The sequence below is a fragment of the Bombina bombina genome, chromosome 2, assembly GCF_027579735.1.
Source record: "Bombina bombina isolate aBomBom1 chromosome 2, aBomBom1.pri, whole genome shotgun sequence".
NCBI lineage: Eukaryota > Metazoa > Chordata > Amphibia > Anura > Bombinatoridae > Bombina > Bombina bombina.
This window is the reverse complement of record NC_069500.1, coordinates 942769504-942788234: the sequence shown is the minus strand read 5'-3', so window position 1 is coordinate 942788234 and position 18731 is coordinate 942769504. Positions and strand designations below refer to the sequence as shown.

General features: G+C 39.5%; 1 protein-coding gene across 2 annotated transcripts in view; it reads right to left on the bottom strand.

Annotated features, from left to right (window-relative positions):
* Nucleotides 1-18731, bottom strand: part of HERC3 (HECT and RLD domain containing E3 ubiquitin protein ligase 3) — a 299938-nt gene that overhangs the window by 228103 nt on the left and 53104 nt on the right. For both annotated transcript variants that reach the window (XM_053703420.1, XM_053703421.1), the window contains exon 2: nucleotides 3766-4025. In XM_053703420.1, the coding sequence (XP_053559395.1) occupies nucleotides 3766-3991 (226 nt within the window). In that variant the 5' untranslated portion in view covers nucleotides 3992-4025. The remainder of the gene's footprint in view (nucleotides 1-3765; nucleotides 4026-18731) is intronic.

Below are 18731 nucleotides of genomic sequence, written 5' to 3'. Positions count from 1 at the left end.
TTTAATATTTAAATGTTATATATTAAGGCATACTAGCGAAGCATCTTGTAAACCCCAAAGCACTTCAGTAGAGTTCCTCTGAAGTGCCAGTTAGAGCTTCTGTTTAAGAATCTAACAGCTGTAGCGCTGTCTCTAAGCACAACACACTGTATTTCCAGCCCCCTCCGCTAACCGGAAACGAAGAGGAGAAGGAACCTAAACAGACACAAAAAGGATCTAATAGACCTGCTTTCCGATGACCGGAAGCACCAAATATGCGATGCGCCATTAAATTGGCGCCACGCAAGCACCGCCCCTCGTAGGCGTTTCAACAATCCACTCCCGGTCGCCATTATTATTGGGCTAAACGAGCGGGATCAAAATAACAAGCTGCTTAGCTCCTTTAACCTATGTCTAGGAAGCTGCTTAGCCCATATAAAACTCTGTCATATCACCTCACACTGAGCTTTGCACAAAAAGTCAGGCTGTATGAACAATCCTCTCCCGGACGTCATTATCATTAATCTAAACGACCAGGAGCAAAATAACAGGCTGCTTAGCTCCTTTCACCTACATCTAGGAAGCTGCTTAGCCCATATGAACTCTGTCGCAACAAACACCCTCACACTGAGCTTAATATAAAAGTCAGACAGTATAAACCCTCCCGGTCGGCTATTTTATAAAACCGCCGGGAGAGAAAAATCACATGTCCCCAGTGCCAGCGTTTAAAACTGCCAAGTGTCCCCTAGAACAATTAGGAGAATTGCATCTATGTTAACCCCTAGAAAGGAGCCCCAATTTGATGAGGTCTGTGTAAACAAATAAAGTGCCCAATCTTTTTCCGAGACTTCTTGTACCCCAGAAATAAAGTCAGCACTTACCTCATCTTCTGCCTGGCAGCAAGGCAGACTCCAGGTGGAAGAGGTCCTATCCCTCCCATGGACCTCAGAATGAAAAGAAAGTCCTGAGTTAGAATCCCTCAGGTTTTCCAAAGGCAGGGCAGCATCAATATTTGGGAGGCACAGTGAGAATTATGTCTCACAAGTTCCCATTGCTCTAAAGCCACCAAAAGCTCTCCTGTAGAGACTGATATGGACTACGGCTACACCCTAGAACAAAGCAGCACTCTCTGGCACTACTTTAAAAATAATAAACTCTTGATTGAAGAAACTAATCTAACACCTCACTTTACCTCTTCCTATCAAGGGAGGACCTATATATACAGCTCTGCTGTGGTACTCTTTGCCTCCTCCTGCTGACCAGGAGGCGTAATCCCACAAGGATGAAATCCGTGGACTCATCGTGTCTTTAAAAAGAAAAGTGTGTTTTTTTCCATTTTTTTTGTTCACTGAGGGTTTATAAGGTGTAGAGGAAATTATGTATGTATAGCATGAATAAGGACATGTAGTCCGAAACGTTGCTGTTGTCTTGCGGATGCTGTAATAAATTGGTAATAATTTACTGGATTGGAGTGTTGCTGTTCTTTTTGAAATTTTTAATCCTAGGTGAGCTCAGGAGTGTGCATGTCTTTTTGGCAGCAGTGTTAGAAGCAATGTTTATAACAATGATACACATTAAAGTGATGGTAAACTCTCCCCTTTATAAAATCAGATCTGGAATGTAAGCGCTATTTTAGATGAAGTTTAATTCATTAGCTGTAATGAAGATGCAGTATAACTTAGTTATTAATATAGATATGAAATTCAAATACTGCATGCTCCTCCGCCCACTTCAAAAGTAACATTTTCTGTGAGCTAACAGATTGAATTGTTGTCCAATCAGCGCTCTCCCCATATGGCACTTCTGTTGTAGCTAGAGCATTGATTGGAGAGTAATTCAATCATTTAGCTGACAGGAAAATTGACTTTTGAAGTGGGTGGTTTTAACGTGGGGTATTTGAATTTCATATCTATATTAATAACTGAGTTATAGCGCATCTTCATTGCACATGATGAATAAAACCCGATCTAAAATAGCGCTTACATTCCAGATCGGATTTTATAAAGGGGAGAGTTTACCATCACTTTAATCTCAAACATTGCTGCCATACAATGTTACAGACACTCTATGGCAGCACAGTTTGTAACCATGTATCATTTTATAATATAATATTTTATGTATACTTATATATTATATACCATGGGCATTTATATAGATACAGCCTTCCCTTTACGGCTACAACATATTTATATATATTTTGCAAGTCAGGCACTGATGTTGGATGAGGCGCTGGCTCGCAATAGTCTTTTTAATTAATCCCAAAGCTGTTTAATGGGGTTGAGGTCAGGGCTCCGTGTAGGCCACTAGAGTTCCTCACACCAAACCAGGTCTTCATGGACCTCTCTTTGTGCACAGGGGCACAGTCATACTGAAACAGGAAAGAGCCTTCACAAAAACTGTTGCCACAAAGTTGAAGCACACAATTGTTTAAAATATCTGTATCATAAAGATGACCCTTCACTGGAATTAAAGGGACAGTCAAGTCCAGAAAAAACTTTCATGATTTAAATAGGGCATGCAATTTTAAACAACTTCCCAATTTACTTTTATCACCAATGTTGCTTTGTTCTCTTGGTAGTCTTAGTTGAAAGCTAAAACTAGGAGGTTCATATGCTAATTTCTTAGACCTTGAAGACTGCCTCTAATCTGAATACATTTTGACCACTAGAGGGCATTAGTTCACATGTTTCATATAGATAACATTGAGCTCATGCACGTAAAGTGACCTAGGACTGAGCACTGATTGGCTAAACTGCATGTCTGTCAAAAGAACTGAAATAAGGGGCAGTCAGCAGAAGCTTAGATACAAGATAATTACAGATGTAAAAAGTATATTAATATAACTGTGTTGGTTGTGCAAAACTGGGGAATGGGTAATAAAAGGTATTATCTTTCTTTTTAAACAATAAAAATTCTGGTGTTGACTGTCCCTTTAAGGGGCCTTGCAGGTAGGTAGGTTCTCCTGACATTGCCACACCCAGTTTCTTTATTCAGACTGCCAGATAGTGAAGCATGATTCATCACTCCAGAGTACAGATGGTGTGCTGTACACCACTCCAGCGCATGCTTGGTATTGCGCATATTGATGCGAGGCCGCGTACAGCTTCTTGGGCCACGGAAAACCATTTCATGAAGCTCCTGAGGCAGTTTGGAACTTTGTAGCAAGTGACGCAAAAGATGGAAGATGATTTTATGTACTACGTGTTTCAGCACTCAGCAGCCATGCTTTTATGAGTGGTCTACCACTTTGTGGCTGGGCTGTTTCTCCTAGATGCTTCCACATCACAATAATAGCACTTACATTTGAATTTCACAAACTAACTTGTGGTAAAGGTGGCATCCTATGATTTCTTGGCTATGTGCTGGATTTTATTCTACTGTTAGCAATGGGTGTGGCTGAAACACATTAATTCAATAATTAGTAGAAGTGTCCACGTATACATGTACGTGTTTTTTTTTGCTGTTTTTTTAAATAAAACTAATAGATTTTAAAATAGCATCATTTACATACAACAAAGAATGAATTGAATAATGAAATTTGAGAGTTCGTGCATCATGTGCTGAATGATGTAATGTGTGCCAAATCAGGATTACTCACACAAAAAAACACCTAGTCTTAGTGTATAAAAAAACAATCCCAACACAAGTATTTTGTACAAAGTTTTATTATCTGTGCTAGCTTAGGGAAACACTTGAACTTCACAATCTATGTTCTGGACACAGATACCTTATATGTACAAACTTTTATTTTATAATTATACTCTGAGAAAGTTGCATAAAAGATACCTGCATTTCCTCCTTTGTCCTCATGCCCCAGTTGACCATATTGATTGCAACCACAGCTATAAACGTTCCCATCCTTCAGTAAGAACACAGAATGCTTCTCTCCACAAGCCACTTCCTTGATGCATTTGTCCAACAAGAAGTTGCAACGGCAGGGCTCGGACACAATATCAGGGCCCCTGGTGGTTATTCCAAGCTGACCAAAAGCAGAGTGACCCCAGCATAACATGGTTTATACTCTCAGCACAACATAAAGTGTGTATCTGAGGAAAAAAAAGAGAAGCTGGTCAATTTGATGAATTATCTGAACCCATTTCCTAAAATGAATACATTTCAAAAGAAATATTTTTTATTACATGCAAAGCGAATATTAGCAAATAAAGACATGCTTGAATCTGTTAGAGCATGTCAGTTTAACACTAGCGATGTTGTAGTCCTATGAAACCCCTGATATTGTAAAATAAATGTTTATTTACAGTAAAACAAAACAAATCACATTTACAATACACTGCATACAATGTATGTAACTTTAATTGTGGGGTTTTTAAATCCTTTGAGAATTGGAAGTGAATATTCCAGACTTCGCGAGATGAACCCTGTTACATTGTACACAGCAGATGTTTCACAACTGTAATGGCTCATTAAAGGAATAGTAAACCCAAAAAAAATATTTTATGATTCAGATAGAACATACAATTTTAAACAACTTTCCAATTTACTTCTATTCTCAAATGTGCTTCATTCTCTTGTTATCTATTGCTGAAGGAACAACATTACACTACTGGCAGAAAGTTGAACACATCTAGTTAGCCTAGCACAAGAGACAAATGTGTGCAGACACCAATCAGCAGTTAGCTCCCACTAGTGTAGGATATGTGCGTATTTTTTTCAACAAGGGGTACTAAGAGAACAAAGCACATTTGAAAATAGAAGTGAATTTATAAGTGTCTTAAAATTACATGCTCTATCTGAATCATGCAAGTTTAATTTTGACTTTCCTATCTAGATCTATCCCTACATGGCTTCAGCAGAGGAATCAAGAGGTATGTCATCAAAATGACAGTTTGCAATGTAATATTTAACTGCTAATAAATGCTTGTATGAATATATAAAGAAAGTATTTTATGTCCCTTTAAGAGTTTACACATAAACTGCTTGCCCCAGTGCCAATCAATGTCATATACATTTTGTATTCTACAAAACTTAAAAGGGACTGTGTAATGTAAAATTGGTTTCCCTTTTAATGTGTTTCCAACGACTTATAGCAGCTGCAAAATATAAAAATGTATGGGAAATTGGCCCTTTATGTTTATTTTGTATATGAAATAGCTTCACAGGAGAGCACACCACCACATCATATATTTCTTTCTATACACAAAGATGTCCTCCTGTCTGCATACACCAAAGGCCAATACTTAGACACTATAATATTCATGTTCAATTATTTGCTCTCTCGCTCCCACCCACCACAGGGAGTGTATTTTTTTCTGCTGCTTCTTGTTTACCTGGTGCCATTTTGAGAGACAAAATAAATGCAAAGAAGCTATTTGTAAACAATGTAATACACTCCAGCAAAAAAAGATAATAGGGGAAAAAATTATAGTACATTGTCCTTTTAAAGTTACATCATTATGTCAGCATATTAAATGGACAGCCCTGGCTGTTTAAGGTAATCTAATCATGATCAGATCAAAAAGCATTTACATAGAAGTGCTAGTATTCATCTAAGGCACTGGCTTTCAAGCCTGTCCTCAGGCCTCTCTAATAGATTTCTGAATTGGAGCACAGGTAAAATAATCAGCCGATTAATAAACATGGTTATTTTACCTGCTCTCATCCAAGGTAATCCTGAAAACCTGGCCTGTTGGGGAGGTCTGAGGACAGGTTTGAAAACCAGTGATCTAAGGAGAATATTATTCAACAGTTATATAATGCTACCCAGTCAACCGCATAACTGCAAATAGCATTTCCTCATTAACCTTTCAAATTCTGTAGCAAACAGCGCTTCTACAATAAGATTATTTCATGTTGTGGTAGAATACAGGAATGAGATAATAATCCTGTGGTATAAGAAAGTTTGTTTTATGGGCTGGAAAGAAATACAAAAAGATAGATGTGCAACAAGGTACAGCCGCGTCTGGAGGAGTGTCAATAGGGCCATTAACCGTTTGTTCTATGTAAGAATGGCAGGATATTTCATTTCCTACAAGATTAAAAGAGCAACAATATATGTACAGATAGGACATTTATAACAGTTTACTTGCAGTTTGTGCAGAAGTAAAACAAAGAAAAATACCAAACTAAATGTAACACAAAATGGGTAACAGACAAAAGAAAACATTGAATAATACTTTGGAGGACAAATGCCTTATCCCTAGTTATGTTTCTTTAACCCTTTGGCTGCTAAGGCGATTACCTTTCCAACAGTGGGTCTTGGGGGTCTGTAGCCGAGATACAGGCTTCTAAGCAGCATGCTCCCTCTTTCTATACTTAACATTGTTAAGTATAAAGTTGTGCGGTGACGTCATCACGTAATTGGGCGTGACGTCACCGCGCATCACGTGAAGCCCCGGCGATGCCTGTCACTCTACAGGCACGATCACCGGGGTAGCAGCAGTAAGGAGCCCCCAGATCTCCCTCAAGGTGGGAGAGTGCTCATGACGGCTCTGAGCCGTCATTAGCACCAGAGTGAGAAACTCTGTGATGGCTCAGAGCCGTCATTAGCACTCAAAGGGTTAAAAACAGTCAGTGTACATTTTTGTGCAAGAAACATGGGGGGGGAGTAATCTTAAGTAACTTTAGTAATGGCTAGTATTTTAAAGCGGCAGTAAACTTAAAAAATAATGTTTTATAATTCTGCACATAGTGCAGAATTATATAACATTATTTAAGCGAGAGCTTTTAAAATGAAAAGATTCAAGATTTTAGTTCTCAAAGCTGCCTTACCTGGTCTCCTTTCCAGGCTCTTTTAATCTGGTCTGCTTTTTCAAAAGAGCTTTGCGGGTGCGCCGTCTAATCACAGCACGCCGGATCGCGCTATTGAACTTCTGGTCTGGTAGCGGGAGCGAGCTACATTAAGTTCAATAGCGTGATTCGTTCTCTTGGTATCCGTCTTTGAAAAGCATACCTAGGTAGCCTCAGGGGCTGCTGATTAATGGTTGCACATATATCTCTGTGCATTGCTGTTTCTTCAACAAAGGGTACCAAGATAAAGAAGCAAATTATATAATAGATTTGTAAAGTTGTTTAAAATTGTATTCTCCATCTGAATCATGAAACATTTTTGGTTTTCATGTCTCTTACCCCCATGATGGCGTACCATATGCAAAACTAGACAACCAAGAGTATTCCAAAAGGGTTATGTCCAGTCATTTATTTGTTTTTTTAACCACTTAGTCACAAATTTAGTGGGGGGGGGGGGGGGGGTTGTTTTTTTTGGTCTTCACACCAACACTTTCACAGTTTATACCATTATCATTATATGTTATGCTGCTATAAAAGACACAAATTTGTATTCAGTGACGTCCCACGTGTATACCAATACCCCCATGAACAGGTTTTTTGGGGATTTTTGTAATTTACAGGGCCAAATATAGGGCCTGCCCATTTCAGTCTTCATACATGAAAACTTGACATTTATTTTCTGGGCCTATGCTGCCTTTGAGAACGTATGGCAGCCCAGGAATTAAAATTACCCCCATGATGGCATACAATGTGCAAAAGGAGATAACCCAGGGTATTCTAAATGGGGCATTTTGAGTTGTTTTGTGCAGCTAAATTATGATGACTTTAGAGTGTCTGAACATAAACAGGGACAGACCAAGGTCAGTATAACAAGTTAATAAATTGGTACAAGCAGCTGACAGAGTAATCAGGACAAGCTGAGAAGATTCTGAAACAGTCTGTAATACATAGACCAGGAAGAGATGGGCAGGAAGGACAATAGTAACTAGTCCCTCCTACCACCTTTTTTGTAACAGATTCTGCACTATTTCTGGGTGCCTTTTTACAGGCTGGGGGGTCCTACACAAAAAGTACCTGCCGCAACGTCTCACAAAATATCAAATTTTCAACTACTGCACTATATTATACAACTTTAAAAATTGCTTTATTCTCCAGTTAACCAACACATTGCAACTGAACTTTAGTGTAACTGCCTAATTTAAAGGGACACTGAACCCAAATATTCTAATTTACTCCTCTTAACAATTTTTCTTCGTTCTCTTGCTATCTTTATTTGAAAAAAAAAGGCATCTACGCTAAGGAGCCAGCCAATTTTTGGTTCAGTACCCTGGATAGCGCTTTTTTGTGTAGGTGAATTAATCCACCAATCAGCAAGAACAACCTAGGTTGTTCACCAAAAATGGCCCGGCATCTAAACTTACATTCTTGCTTTTCAAGTAAAGATACCAAGAGAATGAAGAAAATTTGATAATAGGAGTAAATTAGAAAGTTGCTTAAAATTGCCTGCTCTATCTGAATCACGGAAAAAAATTGGGTTCAGTGTCCCTTTCAGATTGAATTTTATTTAAAAATGACCTGCAAAAAAACCCTCTCACTTAAGGCATCTCATTGCAGAAAGTGAAAAAAAAAAAGTTCTGCTTCTTGAGCTGCATTATCTACCATCTGAAACTTGTAATTATATTATATACATATTGTAAAGCATTTACACCATCTAGAAGTGTTTGTATTTAACACCCCCATACCCTTTAAGTTTAAACTGACATTCTAATGCAAAACTAAAATGCTCTATTTTGTTTCATTTTTAAACAGATACCCTTCTTTTACAAAATGTTTAACCTCTTTAAAAGTGTCAGCATGGAATACCCTTATTCTGCTCCAGATGAGAAATGTGTTCAGTGGAGCTCGTCTGGGGGGAACCAGGAGCACATTTTTGATTAAATATGTAACTTGTTTGCAGGGTTAAAAGCATAGTAAAATAAATACATTTGTTTAATAATAAAATTAAAATAGAAAAACATAATTCATGTAAGAACTTACCTGATAAAATCATTTCTTTCATATTGGCAAGAGTCCATGAGCTAGTGACGTATGGGATATACAATCCTACCAGGAGGGGCAAAGTTTCCCAAACCTCAAAATGTCTATAAATACACCCCCCACCACACCCACAATTCAGTTTAACGAATAGCCAAGTAGTGGCGTGATAGAAAAAAGGAGTAAAAAGCATCAAAAAAAGGAATTGGAAATATAATTGTGTTTTATACCAAAAAAACTAAATTTATGCTTACCTGATAAATGTATTTCTTTTTTGACACAATGAGTCAACGGATCATCTTAATTACTAATGGGATATTCATCTCCTGGTCAGCAGGAGGCGGCAAAGAGCACCACAGCAGAGCTGATAAATATCACCTCCCCTCACTCCCAACCCAGTCATTCAACCGAAGTCAAGGAGAGAAAAGGAGTAATAAGGTGCAGAGGTGTCTGAAGTTTACAAACCCAAAACCAACTCCAATAACAACAGGGCAGGCCGTGGACTCATTGTGTCAAAAAAGAAATACATTTATCAGGTAAGCATAAATTTTGTCTTTTTAATGACACAATGAGTCCACGGATCATCTTAATTACTAATGGGATCCAATACCAAAGCTAGAGTACACAGATGATACGGGAGGGACAAGACAGGGAACCTAAACGGAAGGCACCACTGCTTGAAGAACCTTTCTCCCAAAGGCGGCCTCAGCTGAGGCAAAAGTATCAAATTTGTAAAACTTTGAAAAAGTGTGAAGAGAGGACCAAGTTGCAGCCTTGCAAATCTGTTCCACAGAAGCTTCATTTTTGAATGCCCATGAGGAAGTAACAGCCCTCGTGGAATGAGCCGTAACTCTCTCTGGAGGTTGCTGTCCAGCAGTCTCATATGCAAATCGGATGATACTCTTCAGCCAAAAAAAAAGGGAAGTAGCCGTAGCTTTCTGACCCTTACGTTTTCCTGAGAAAACCACAAACAAAGAGGAAGACTGACAAACATATTTAGTCGCCTGTAGGTAATACTTTAAAGAACAAACCACGTCCAAATTGTGCAAAAGCCGTTCCTTCTGAGAAGAAGGATAAGGACACAAGGAAGGAACAACAATCTCCTGGTTAATGGGAAAAATGTAATCTGCCCCCCACCAGCCGAGCTGGAATGAGGGCCGCACCTTCATGCAGACTTGGGGCTGGCTTTGGTTTCTTACACGGCTTGGATTTATTCCAACTTGAAGAAGGTTTCCAATTGGAACCAGATTCTTTGGTGGAAGGATTGGCTTTCTGTTCCTTATTCTGTCGAAAAGAACAAAAATGATAAGAAGCTTTAGATTTACCCTTAGACCTCTTATCCCGAGGTAAAAATAACTCCCTTCCTCCCAGTGACAGTGACAGTTGAAATAATCGAATCCAACTGAGAACCAAACAAATTGTTACCTTCGAAAGAAAGATAGTAATCTAGACTTAGATACCAAGTCAGCATTAGAATATTTGAGCGACAAAGCTCTTCTACCTAAAATAGCTAAAGACATAGATCTAACATAAATTTTGAGGATATCAAAAATGGCATCACAGATAAAATGATTAGCATGTTGAAGCAAGCGAACAATGCTAGACAAATCAGGGTCTGTTTCCTGTTGCGCTAAGCTTTCCAACCAAAAAGTTGATGCAGCTGCAACATCAGCCATAGAAATGGCAGGCCTGAGAATATAGCCAGAATATAAATAAGCTTTCCTTAGATAAGATTCAAGTTTCCTATCTAAAGGGTCCTTAAAGAAAGTACTATCTTCCATAGGAATAGTAGTACGTTTGGCAAGAGTAGAAATAGCCCCATCAACTTTAGGGATTTTTTCCCAAAACTCCAATCTAACTGCTGGCAAAGGATACAATTGTTTAAACCTAGGCCTATTCCATTACTTTGAAATCATATCAGAAATAGCATCAGGAACTGAAAAAAACCTCTGGAGTAACCACAGGAGGTTTATAAACGGAATTTAAACGTTTACTAGTTTTAGGATCAAGAGGACTAGTTTCCATAATATCCAAAGTAATCAACACCTCTTTTAACAAAGAACGAATATACTCCATCTTAAAAGGGATAAGAAGATTTGTCAGTGTCAATATCTGAAGTAGAATCTTCTGAATCAGATAGATCCTCATCAGAGGAAAATAATTAAGTATGTTGTCGGTCATTTGAAATTTCATCAACTTTATGAGAAGTTTTAAAAGACATTTTACGTTTATTAGAAGGCAAATAGCAGACAAAGCCTTCTGAATCGCATCAGCAATAAAATCTTTTATATTCACAGGCATATCATGTACATTAGATGTTGAAGGAACAACAGGCATTGTACTAGTACTGATGGATACATTCTCTGCATATAAAAGCTTATCATGACAACTATTACATACCACAGCTGGAGATATAATCTCCGCTAATTTACAAGAGATATACTTATCTTTGGTAGAACTGTTATCAGGCAGCAGGAATCCAACAGTGGTTTCTGAGACAGGATCAGATTGAGACATCTTGCAAATGTAAGAGAAAAAAACAACATATAAAGCAAAATTATCATTATTTCCTTATATGGCAGTTTCAGGAAAGGGGAAAAAAAATGCAAACAGCATAGCCCTCTGAGCATAGAAAAAGGCAAGGGGCATATAGGAAGTGGGGTTTAAATAAATAAATTATTTGGTGGCAAGTATGACGCACAACGCAAAATTAAATTTTTGGGCGCTAACAACATCCGGAAATAACGCAACTAGCATCATGGCAGACGCAATCTTGTGCAAGGAAACCTAGCGTCAACTAAAACGCCGGAAATGACGAATTTGCGTCATCAAAAATGTACCTTTGCGCTAAAAAAATTCTCGCACCAAGGACGCAATTAATATTAGCATTTTGCGGCCTCGCAAGCCTAATTTTGCCCATGAAAATTAATGAAAACAGTCAATTTCGAAGAAAACACTATACCCCAGGTTAGAAAAAATAACTTCAGAAATATGTTTTTCCCAATTTTGAAACTGATAGTCTGCAAAAGGAAATATACATAAACCTGACCTGCAAATATAAGTACAATACATATATTTAGAACTTTACATTAATACATAAAGTGCCAAACCATAGCTGAGAGTGTCTTAAGTAATGAAAACATACTTACCAAAAGATAGCCATCCACATATAGCAGATAGCCAAACCAGTACTGAAACAGTTATCAGTAGAGGTAATGGAATATGAGAGTATATCGTTGATCTGAAAAGGGAGGTAGGAGATGAATCTCTACAACCGATAACAGAGAACCTATGAACAGATTTCCCCTGAGGAAAACCATAGAATTCAATAGGTGATACTCCCTTCACATCCCTCTGACAAACACTGTACTCTGAGAGGAAACGGGCTTCAAAATGCTGAGAAGTGCATATCACAGAAGAAAATCAAGCACAAACTTACTTTACCACCTCCATAGGGAGGCAAAGTTTGTAAAACTGACTTGTGGGTGTGGTGAGGGGTGTATTTATAGGCATTTTGAGGTTTGGGAAACTTTGCTCCTCGTGGTAGGATTGTATATCCCATACGTCACTAGCTCATAAACTCTTGCCAATTACTGGAAAGAAATTGTATTTATCATTAAACAATGAAGAGAACCTTTCAGATGTATCTTTGACATTAAAGTAAAATACTTAATATAGAAAGCTCCTTTATTTGTTTCAACCTATCGGCAATTCGAGCTGCTAACAAATGCAACGGCAAAATTTTTTTTTCCTAAGGGGTGACATTTTTTATCTCTTAGCCATAAGCAGTGCGGTAAATCCGGCTCCCATGGGCGCCAAGCCGGATTTACCGCACTGCTATTGGCTAAAAGGTGAAAATGTCCCCTCTTAGCAAAAAACAAAATTTATGCTTACCTGAAAAATGTATTTCTCTTGTGGTGTATCAAGTCCACGGATCATCCATTACTTGTGGGATATTCTCCTTCCCAACAGGAAGCTGCAAGAGGATCACCCACAGCAGAGCTGTCTATATAGCTCCTCCCCTAACTGCGCACCCCCAGTCATTCGACCGAAGACGAGCAAAAGAAAGGAGAAACTATAGGGGTGAGGTGGGACTGTAGTTTAAAAATAAAAAAACACCTGCCTTAAAATGAAAGGGCGGGCCGTGGACTGGATACACCACAAGAGAAATAAATTTATCAGGTAAGCATAAATTTTGTTTTCTCTTGTAAAGTGTATCCAGTCCACGGATCATCCATTACTTGTGGGATACCAATACCAAAGCTATAGGACACGGATGAAGGGAGGGACAAGGCAGGCGCTTAAACGGAAGGCACCACTGCCTGTAAGACCTTTCTCCCAAAAATAGCCTCAGAAGAAGCAAAAGTATCAAATTTAAAGAATTTAGAAAAAGTATGAAGCGAAGACCAAGTCGCCGCCTTACAAATCTGTTCAACAGCAGCCTCATTTTTAAAAGCCCATGTGGAAGCTACCGCTCTAGTAGAATGAGCTGTAATTCTTTCAGGAGGCTGCTGGCCAGCAGTCTCATAAGCTAAGCGTATTATACTCCTTAGCCAAAAAGAAAGAAGTTGCCGAAGCCTTTTGGCCTCTCCTCTGTCCAGAATAGACAACAAACAATGCAGATGTTTGACGAAAATCTTTAGTAGCTTGTAAATAAAACTTTAAAGCACGAACCACGTCAAGATTGTGTAAAAGACGTTCCTTCTTAGAAGAAGGATTAGGACACAGTGACGGTACAAAAATCTCCTGATTGATATTTTTATTAGATACCACCTTAGGTAGAAACCTAGGTTTGGTACGTAACACTACCTTATCTGCATGGAAAATGAGATAAGGGGAATCACATTGTAAAGCAGATAACTCCGAAACTCTTCGAGCCGAGGAGATAGCTACTAAAAACAGAACTTTCCAAGATAAGAGCTTAATATCTATGGAATGCAAAGGTTCAAAAGGGAACCCTTTGAAGAACCTTAAGAAATAAATTTAAACTCCATGGTGGAGCAACAGGTTTAAACACAGGCTTGATTCTAACCAGAGCCTGACAAAATGCCTGAACATCTGGAACCTCAGCCAGACGTTTGTGCAAAAGAATAGACAGAGCAGAAATCTGTCCATTTAAGGAACTAGCTGACAAACCCTTCTCCAATCCTTCTTGGAGAAAGGATAATATCTTAGGAATCCTGACCTTACTCCAAGAGTAACCCTTGGATTCACACCAATGAAGATATTTACACCATATCTTATGATAGATTTTCCTGGTGACAGGCTTTCGTGCCTGTATTAAGGTATAAATGACCGACTCGGAGAAACCACGTTTTGATAAAATCAAGCGTTCAATCTCCAAGCAGTCAGACGCAGAGAAATTAGATTTGGATGGTTGAAAAGACCCTGAAGTAGAAGGTCCTGTCTCAGCGGCAGAGTCCATGGTGGAAAGGATGACATGTTCACCAGATCTGCATACCAAGTCCTGTAGGGCTGCAACTAACGATTATTTTCATAATCGATTAATCGGCCGATTATTTTTTTCGATTATTAGACTAATCGGATAAAAAGAGAATCAATAATAGTTTTCTATGTTTTAAATAAAATCCACATAATGAGTGTTACAAATATAAACTTCAGACTAAAACTTTACATTAACACAACTGTTTCTTCAATTTTTAAGCAGCAGAGCACAGTTTTATAATTAACCAAAACAAAACTGTTTGAAAAGAGGTAGAACTAGAAAGAGTTAGACTATCACTGTTAATAACATTCTGTTATTCACTCTTTCAGAAACTTTGCATTGAAATGCAAAAATCTCAACAAACATGTCCACATGCTTCTGGCTAAGGCTGGTTCTCTGTTTGCAGCTATATTTCCTGCAGCAGAGAATAGGCTGTTGAGGTATATAAGTAGGGTTTTGCTAATTTCACCAAAGTGGGATATTTATCTTTGTTAGCTATTCACCAATGCTAAGTGTTTTCTACCTTGGCAAGGGGCCTCTCAAAGTAACCCTTGACTTCATTCTAACATAAAAATATATTGAATATCTATATGCAATGGTAAATAACCAGCTATAAGGTTAGGGAAAATATCTAGTCCGCTCTAAAAATAACGAATATATACTTTTAAAGGTTAAATCTGGTACATATTATCACAATTTATTAAAAAAAAAAAAAAATCAGAAGCGCTAAGGACTGTATATCAATAACAGGACAAAGCCTTACACATTTATTTATACAGTACATATAATCAGCAATAGCAAGCAATACGCTAATAATTGTGCAAACAGATAATAGTGCACATCAATTTAAATAACTCCCATCAATCTAGGGCTAGGTGTAAATAACAAGCTGAGCACTATATCATGAAAAGCATAGTTCCAAATCACCAGATTTAATATAAACAATCCAAATGATGACTATTATATCTGGGTTGCACATAAGCCAGGGGTAGTTGTAAACGTATACTGTCCTGAAAAAGTGAAAAGTAGACGTCCTTTAGGCTAAGGACATAACCATAAAACACAATACCATATGCAGGAGTTCATTGGAGTGAAGCAGCTGGTGTTGTGCAAAGACCAACTAATTGCAAACCAACAAATCGATTATGAAAATAGTTGTCAACGAATCTCATAATCTATTATGACGATTAGTTGTTGCAGCTCTAAAGTCCTGCGTGGCCACGCAGGTGCTATCAAAATCACTGATGCTCTCTCCTGCTTGATCTAGGCAATCAGACGAGGGAGCAGAGGAAACGGTGGAAACACATAAGCTAGGTTGAAGGACCAAGGCGCTGCTAGAGCATCTATCAGTGCTGCCTTGGGATCCCTGGACCTGGACCCGTAACGAGGAAGCTTGGCGTTCTGACGAGACGCCATGAGATCCAGTTCTGGTTTGCCCCAAAGTTGAATCAACTGTGCAAATACCTTCGGATGGAGCTCCAACTCCCCTGGATGAAAAGTCTGTTGACTTAGAAAATCCGCCTCCCAGTTCTCTACTCCTGGGATATGGATAGCTGATAGATGGCAAGAGTGAATCCCTGCCCATAGAATTATCTTTGAAACCTTCAACATTGCTAGGGAACTCCTTGTTCCCCCTTGATGGTTGATGTAAGCTACAGTCGTGATGTTGTCCGACTGAAATCTGATGAACCTGACCGCAGCAAGCTGAGGCCAAGTCTGAAGAGCGTTGAATATCGCTCTTAGTTCCAGAATGTTTATCGGAAGGAAGGCCTCCGCCGGAGTCCATGATCCCTGAGCCTTCAGGGAGTTCCAGACTGCACCCCAGCCCAGAAGGCTGGCATCTGTTGTTACTATAGTCCAATCTGGCCTGCGGAAGGTCATACCCTTGGACAGATGGACTCGAGATAGCCACCAGAGAAGAGAATGCCTGGTCTCTTTATCCAGATATAGTAGAGGGGACAAATCTGTGTAATCCCCATTCCACTGACTGAGCATACAGAGTTGCAGCGGTCTGAGATGTAGACGGGCAAACGGCACTATGTCCATTGCCGCTACCATTAAGCCGATTACTTCCATACACTGAGCCACCGAAGGGCGAGAAGTAGAATAAAGAACACGGCAGGAATTTAGAAGTTTTGACAACCTGGCCTCTGTCAGGTAAATCTTCATTTCTACAGAATCTATCAGAGCTCCCAGGAAGGAAACTCTTGTGAGAGGGGATAGAGAACTCTTTTCTTCGTTCACTTTCCACCCATGAGACCTCTGGAATGCCAGAACAATGTCCGTATGGGACTTGGCAATTTGAAAATTTGACGCCTGTATCAGAATGTCGTCTAGGTAAGGGGCTACTGCTATACCCCGCGGCCTTAGGACCGCCAAGAGTGACCCCAGAACCTTTGTAAAGATTCTTGGTGCCGTGGCTAACCCAAAGGGAAGAGCCACAAACTGGTAATGCCTGTCTAGGAAGGCGAACCTGAGAAACCGATGATGATCTCTGTGTTTCGGAATGTGAAGATAAGCATCCTTTAAATCCACGGTAGTCATATACTGACCCTCCTGGGATCATAGGACGGATGGTTCGAATAGTCTCCATCTTGAAGGATGGGACCCTGAGAAATTTGTTTAGGATCTTGAGATCTAAGATTGGTCTGAAGGTTTCCTCTTTCTTGGGAACCACAAACAGATTTGAATAGAAGCCTTGCCCCTGTTCCTCCTTTGGAAATGGGTGGATCACTCCCATAACTAGGAGGTCTTGAACACAATGTAAGAATGCCTCTCTGTTTATCTGGTTTGCAGATAATTGTGAGAGGTGAAATCTTCCTTTTGGGGAAGAAGCTTTGAATTCCAGAAGGTATCCCTGAGACACAATTTCCAACGCCCAGGGATCCTGGACATCTCTTGCCCAAGCCTGGGCGAAGAGAGAAAGTCGGGGGCTGATCTTTCATTCTGTCTTAGAGGCAGCAGCAGGCTTCTTGGCCTGCTTTCCTTTGTTCCAAACCTGGTTAGGTCTCCAGACCGGCTTGGACTGGGCGAAATTTCCCTCCTGATTTGTATTAGAGGAAGTTGAAGCTGCACCACTCTTGAAATTTCGAAAGGCATGAAAATTAGGCTGTTTGGTCCTTAATTTGCTGGACCAATCCTGAGGAAGGGCATGACCTTTTCCTCCAGTAATATCAGAAATGACCTCCTTCCGCCCAGGCCCGAATAGGGTCTGCCCCTTGAAGGGAATGTTGAGAAGCTTAGACTTTGAAGTAACATCAGCTGACCAGGATTTAAGCCATAGCGCCCTACGTGTCTGAATAGCAAAACCTGAGTTCTGAGCCGTTAGTTTGGTTAAATGAACAACGGCATCAGAAACAAATGAATTGGCTAGCTTAAGGGCTTTAAGCTTGTCAAGGATATCATCCAATGGGGTTTCTACCTGTAGAGCCTCTTCGTGAGACTCAAACCAGAAGGCCGCAGCAGCAGTGACGGGGGCAATGCATGCAAGGGGCTGGAGAATAAACCCTTGTTGAATAATTTTTTTTTTTTTTAAGGTAACTAATTTTTTGTCCATTGGATCTAGAAAAGCACAACTGTTCGACAGGGATAGTGGTACGCTTAGCTAGAGTAGAAACTGCTCCCTCCACCTTAGGGACCGTCTGCCATAAGTCCTGTGTAGCGGCGTCTATAGGAAACATCTTTTTAAAAACATGAGGGGGAGAGAACGGTACACCTGATCTATCCCATTCCTTAGTAATAATTTCAGAAAACCTTTTAGGGATTGGAAAAACATCAGTGTAAGTAGGAACTGCATAGTATTTATCCAATCTACATAATTTCTCTGGGACTACAATAGTGTCACAGTCATCCAGAGTTGCTAAAACCTCCCTGAGCAATACGCGGAGGTGTTCAAGCTTAAATTTAAATGTAGACATATCAGAATGAGATTGAAGTATCTTCCCTGAATCAGAAAAATCACCCACAGATTGAAGCTCCCCTGCTTCAGCTTCAGTGTAATGTGAAGGTGTATCAGACATAGCTACTAAAGCATCAGAGAGCTCTGTATTTATTCTATTCCCAGAGCTGTCTCGCTTTCCTTGCAATCCTGACAGTTTAGATAATACCTCTGTAAGGGTATGATTCATAACTGCCGCCATGTCTTGCAAGGTATACGCAATGGGCGCGCTAGAAGTGCTAGGTGTCCCCTGAGCGGGATTTAAATAACCTGACACGTGGGGAGAGTTAGCCGACATAACTTCCTCCCTGTCAATTTCTTCTGGTGATAAATTTTTTAAAGCCAGAATATGGTCTTTATAATTTATAGTAGAATCAGTGCATTTGGTACACATTCTAAGAGGGGGTTCCACAATGGCTTCTAAACATAATTAACAATGAGTTCCCTCTATGTCAGACATGTTTAAACAGACTAGTAATGAGACCAGCAAGCTTGGAAAACACTTTAATAACTGAACAAGCAAAAAATAAAAACGGCACTGTGCCTTTAAGAGAAAAAAAACAATCACAGAAACTGCTAAAACAGTGA